This window comes from Neovison vison, chromosome 2 (genome assembly GCF_020171115.1).
Source record: "Neovison vison isolate M4711 chromosome 2, ASM_NN_V1, whole genome shotgun sequence".
In the NCBI taxonomy this organism is placed as follows: Eukaryota; Metazoa; Chordata; class Mammalia; order Carnivora; family Mustelidae; genus Neogale; species Neogale vison.
Window position 1 is genome coordinate 205,254,191 of NC_058092.1, and position 6,000 is coordinate 205,260,190.

At 35.8% G+C, this 6,000-nt stretch overlaps 1 protein-coding gene across 1 annotated transcript in view; it reads left to right on the plus strand.

The window, feature by feature from the left end:
* Positions 1-5,406, plus strand: part of HECTD2 (HECT domain E3 ubiquitin protein ligase 2) — a 74,859-nt gene extending 69,453 nt beyond the window's left edge. Inside the window, exon 21 of the mRNA XM_044240092.1 lies at positions 2,907-5,406. Within this exon, the coding sequence (XP_044096027.1) occupies positions 2,907-3,027 (121 nt within the window). The 3' untranslated portion in view covers positions 3,028-5,406. The remainder of the gene's footprint in view (positions 1-2,906) is intronic.
* The last annotated feature ends 594 nt before the right edge of the window (positions 5,407-6,000 follow it).

Below are 6,000 nucleotides of genomic sequence, written 5' to 3' on the forward strand. Positions count from 1 at the left end.
GTAATAATTCTATCAACTTTTTACTTTGCTAAGTCGACTGCTTTGTAGTCTCTTTTAGAATCTAGCTGGCTTTTAATAGTACATTGTATAATGTCATTTTTATTTAAAGGTGTTTTTAAACACCTTAAAATATTAAGGTGAGTTTTTTGGCTTGAATTACGGTTAGTACAAGAAATCCTCTAATAGTAGTCCTTTTTTTAATCTAGTACACTTTGCATATGAAAGTAATAATGATGGCTTTGCTTTCTAATATTATTGATGGGTTAACACTGATCTACTTGTTTTCCCAAACATCTTATAATTTTTAAAGCTGATTTGAGTAGATGCTGCTTTTATTCGAATCAGTTTTTTCTCCCACCCAATTTATTCCCTGAGCTTTATCAGCTCTTCCTTTCATTTTAGACCTGGACTTGGCCCTTTCCTTTTCCATGGCCACCACCCTGCTGGAGTTGTTTTTTGTCTCCTTCCTACCTTATTGAAATAGCCTTCTTCCTGGTCTACTTTCTCAGATTCTTCCTTTTTAAATTATTTTATCTATTAAATTCATTTTCCTTAACACTGCTTTGTTTATGGTATTTCCTTGGACCATAATAACTTTACTGTTCTCCTTCAGTAGAGGCTCTAGAATCTAGAGCCTGTCTGATAAAGTTCTGCAGTTTTCTCCCCAAGATTACGTAGCAGTTTCCCTTTCTTGTCCCAGGCTTTAGTTAGCAGGCTATTTTGCTATTCCTTCAACACATTTTGTCCTTTCCTTTTTTCATACTTTAAAGTGGTTCTCTTAATATATGATATTCAGTTGGGGTCTCTCTACCCAAGAAAGTTATAACCCTCCTTAAAGACCCATTTTCACATCAACTTCCTCGGTAAAGTAAAAAAATCATTGTTCCTTTGATGTACTCCTCAAATATTTTATAGAAATCATATGTCACTTAGCATCTTGCACCTTTATCTTAGTCATTTAGCCCCTCAAGGAGAGGTCATGCCTAATACATCTTTATATTTTTCAAATAGCCACACACATATTAGGTGTTCAATTAATGTTTCTTGAGTGAATATTTCAGTCAACATCAACATTATATTAAAATACAAGACAAATATTTATATACATACATATATATTATATCTATATACACACACATATACATTAAGAAATGTCTAAGATTTATAATTAAAGATCAAAAATGAAAAAAATTCACAAGAAGCTTTTTTGGGGGGTGCCTGGGTGACTCAGTCAGTTAAGCGGCTGCCTTCAGCTCAGGTAATGATCCCAGGGTCCTGGAATCGAGCCCTGCATCAGGCTCCCTGCTCAGCGGGGAGTCTGCTTCTTCCTCTGCCTCTGCTGCTCCTTCTGCTTGTGTTCTCTCACTTGCACTCTCTCTCTCGAATAGATAGATAAAATATTTTTTTAAAAGACGTTTTTTAAAGATTATAGACTTATTTATATAAAAGAAATTAATTTTTCAGGATATTGGGTAACAAAAATATTGTCAACTTAAGAAGAGTAACCTGGGGGAATGCCTGAGTGCCTCAGTCAGTTAAATGCTCCTTGATTTTGGCTCAGGTCTTGATCTCAGTGTCATGATTTCAACCCCCACATTGGGCTGTGGAGCTTACCTCACCCAACATGGAGCCTACCTTAAAACTAAGTAAATAAATAGAGTAATGTGAGTAATGTAATTTAATATAAAAGTGATATCACACCTAAACTTTTCCTATTGTTATTTCAGAGAGTATTTTTGTAAGCATCCATGGTTTAGTCATGAATCTTCCACAACTCTAGGATTTGCAGTAGGACATTCACATAGATGAAATATAGTTGTCCATCAAAGATATGTACATCACCATTGTAGATCCACTAGATTTTTGTTAAATAAGAATGTTAAATTTTTACATGGTAACAGTATTGATGTGAGGTCTGACTGATCTGGGTTTGATTATCAAAGGTAATCAACTTTACCAGCTCCGTAGTGTCAAACAGATTACTTAACCTGTATGTTCCCATGTTTAGTTTCCCTTATCAGTAAAATGAGGATAACAAAAACTACTTTTTAGGTTGCTTTGAGGCTTAAATGAAACACTGCATATAAAAGCATTTTGCACAATACTGGTTGCAGACCAAACAATAAATGCAAACTGATTATGACAGTTTTAAGTCTTTTAATCCTAAAAACTTTTTTCTTTTGAAAATGTTCTCCTTTTCCCTGGCACATTTCCTGTTTTCTTTTTCACTATCTTCTCTGATGGCCCTTCTGATGCTGTGAAGTTCAAAAGGCTGAAGGAGGGGCCTAGGGAAAGGGTAGCAATCTAGAGTGAAGATAAACAGTGTCATCAGGGCCAAGACCAGGGCTTGTCCAGAAGATCTGGAGGACAAAGGCCGCATTTGCCTGAGGGTGGCGGCCCTGAAAGCATGGGCGTCAGGTATCCAGGAATGTCCTTTTTTATTATTTTTGGACAGTCAAGACTGAAATAATCATAACAGTTGTATTATCCACCATTCTGCTGGCCATTTTATGCACATAGCTCTTTAAATCTTTACTGAACAACCCACTTGGATAGTTGACCCTGCCGTGGTAACAAGGACTGAGATATGGAGTCATGAAGCCACTCGGACAAGATCCCATGGCCAGTAAGTCAGGGACAGCATTCAAATTCAGATCTGCCTCCAACAGTAATGCCTTTAGGATGCAAGGTTCGCATGAGCACAGGGTAAACCCACCCCTGTGTCTAGAACAACGGTGCCGAAACATAGCAAGAACTCTGTAAGTATCTGTTCAGTGAAGGAATTCATGAGCCATCTCTTGGCAATAGCAAGCTAGGTTTGACTTGGCCATGTTTGACAGTAGCTTAGCGCTTAAACTGTATGCATTTTGAGACTTAGTATCTCTAAAAAAAATTTTTTTCCCTAGGTTGCCTGTGGCCCACACCTGCTTCAATCAACTTTGCCTTCCCCCCTACAAGAGCAAAAAGGACCTAAAACAGAAATTGATCATTGGAATTTCAAATTCAGAAGGTTTTGGACTTGAGTAACCTAGAAGACTTGAAATATATTTTATATGTAGCATTCAATTCCCTCTTATTGTGCCTTTAACCTTTTCATGTCTCTGTCTCACAACACCTTGACAAAGCTCACCAACTTTAAGATACTGATTTTTTAAAAATCAAATATAAAATATGTTTAGTGGGGGAGGCATGATTTTCTAAAAACATAGAAATTGCTTGAGTGAAGAAAAGACTAGATGGCAGAGACAGGTGTGGGTCTAGGCCCTCTTTTTTAAAGCACTTTATGATTCTCCATAGGTCGTTCTGCACAGGTGTTCCACTGGGAAAGCAAAGCCCAGTGAGGAATGCCCTGACCGTGTAGTGGAGCCCAGCAGGGCCCCATGGCAGACTGTGCTGCTGGCTCACAGTGGCAAAGCACACAGCTCTGTTCTCGTTCACGTGAGGCATGTAGCCATATTTTCATATAGAGGTAAACGACAACAGTATAAATGCAGTTTACAGGGTTTTTGTTTTTGTTTTTGTTTTGATATACTGGCTTTGGTCCTATAAGATTCTTTTCAACTGTTGCTGAAAAGCATGTAAATAACTACATAATAGCCTGAGAATAATGGGATTTTGATAGTGCCATTTATTGCTAAAAGATTTATTTTTACAAAATAAATTCAGGGTTTTAGATGTGTATACAGCTTTTACAAATCAATAAAGATGAATGTACAAGAGTGTTAACTATTTTCAGATTAATTGGATTCGAGGTTCCGTTCTTTTAAGTAATGTTAGTCTGCATGCACATTGGCAGTAAACTAGTTACTTTGAGTATTCTGTAATATTTGTATAATGATCATTTCTTCTTAAGGGTCAGGACATTAGAGGGGATATCAGATCTAACTAACTGTTGATAAATTAAGTCAATTACAAGCACAAAAGAAAAGAACTGTTTTTATATATACTTTGATTGATGTACAAGGCTTACTTCTAATATTTTTTGAACACCAGTTGTACTGAAACACAAATTTTGGGGAAAGGCAAGGATAAGATATTTGACAAAAGTGAATACAATAATAACATCTGTGTCAAAATGATGTAGCCTGGTATCAAAATAAAGTTCAGCATTTTGGCCAAAATGTTTGTATTTCACTGGATTCTGAATGTAGTAAATTCAAAAGTATTCTTTTTGGAGTTTCTCAACAAGTAGCACGTAAAAAGAAACCACATTTTAAGTCAGACTGTAAATGGTTTTCTTTTTATTTACAGCAAATGAAGCAGTTTTATTGGCATGGTACAAATATTTCCAAATCAAGACTTCTCTATTATATTCTGATAGCTTTCCTTCAAGAAACTCTGGAGGTACATTTGCAATAATAACGAAGCCAGCATTTAGTACCAGCATATGGTTCACAGGCAAATAATACTGTCCCCCAGTTTTTTCTTAGTTACGCTGTTTTCTTATTGCTATGCTTCCTACACCCAACCAGCAGAATTCTTTAGGGTGGAGGAATGGATCAGCTCGTACTCCTGTAATGCTTGAGCCAATTCCGAATCCTCAAGGAACAGGAATTACTGAGCTTACTGTTCTCTTTGTGATGACAGTGACTCTGGTTTTCCACTAGGTATACCATGGAAAGGATTTTTCTTCTTAAAAATCTTGGAAAAGCCTAAGAGAGTTAAAGGCCTGTTGGTTTTGTTTGCTCTGTTTTTAATCCATATGCAAGTAAAACTGCTTCTCTGTTACACTGCTAGAGCTAGAGCGTAAGATGTTTAATGTAGGTTACTACTTACTAATAAGCACAAAAGAATCATGTATAAGAAATCAGATTTAAGTGTTTTAAATAAAATGTAAACAGAGTTTTTATTTGGTAGAGACGGAAAAATTGTGTTGGCTTGGTCTGCATGTTTAATGATGTGCTTGTATATCGGTAGCTCTGTCACTTTTAAATAAGTACACAAGCAAGCCAAATTTTTAAATGACAAAGTCCATAAGTAACTAGAAAATTATTGTTGTCTGTTGTTATTAAGTTGAAATTTGTAACCATTTATCACTTAATTACAAATTGCCTTTATTTATTTATGTTGTTTTTGGTTTACAGTGTAATAATACCTCATTTTCTTAAAAAAAAAAACCACTACTGTTCTATTTCCTTAATTTAAATAGCTAGAAAATTCATGTAGTTGCTTTTTTTAATATAATCTTTAAGAAATTCTTGATTTTTATATCTGCAACAGTAAATTAAAGCATTGTGCTGTATTTATCAGTATTTACAAAATGTCCTGTCCCTTTTAAATCTTTGCTTAATCATATTTTTGTCTGTATGATCAAAAGTTTTTAACAGTCTGTCTTTTTGTACAAATCTGTATTGTATTAAGTTCATTTCTGGATAAAATTTTTCAAATATTAAAGTTATACAATCAGTCAGGCTTCAGCTCAATTTTTTAACCTGAGAGCGCCGAATCCTAACCACTAGACCACCAGGGAGCGTCTCAATTTTTTAACCTGAGGCAATTAAGTAAAACCGTAAGTTTAAAATATTTTATAAAAGCACACTGTTCTCATTACCCTGTCTCTTACACTAGTGCTTAGGAAAATATAGAGCTTGAAAAGATGTGTTGATATTGACACCAAATAAAACCAATTTCTTTCACATTATTTTTAGTGTGAAATAATGTCTATCCAGTGTCTGGATGGTCACAGACCATTCTGTCAAATGAAAATTATAACACCATGGAGGCCACCCAGAAAGGAACCAAGTATGACATTTCATTGGCCAACTTCAGATCTTAAGTATTCCTCCCCAAAACCATTAGTTTAGTTTTCTTCCCCTAGCCCACATCTCCCATGCTTAAGGAGAAGAGAGAAGAGCTTATGAGAATGTAGGGGAGAATGGCATGAGTGATTCATGGAAGAGAGCTGACTGATTCATGGATGATAGGCAGCTGGGTGGGAGGAAGGAAGACCAGGGTGGCAAATACACAATCAATTCTCAGTGGCAAATACACAACCAATTC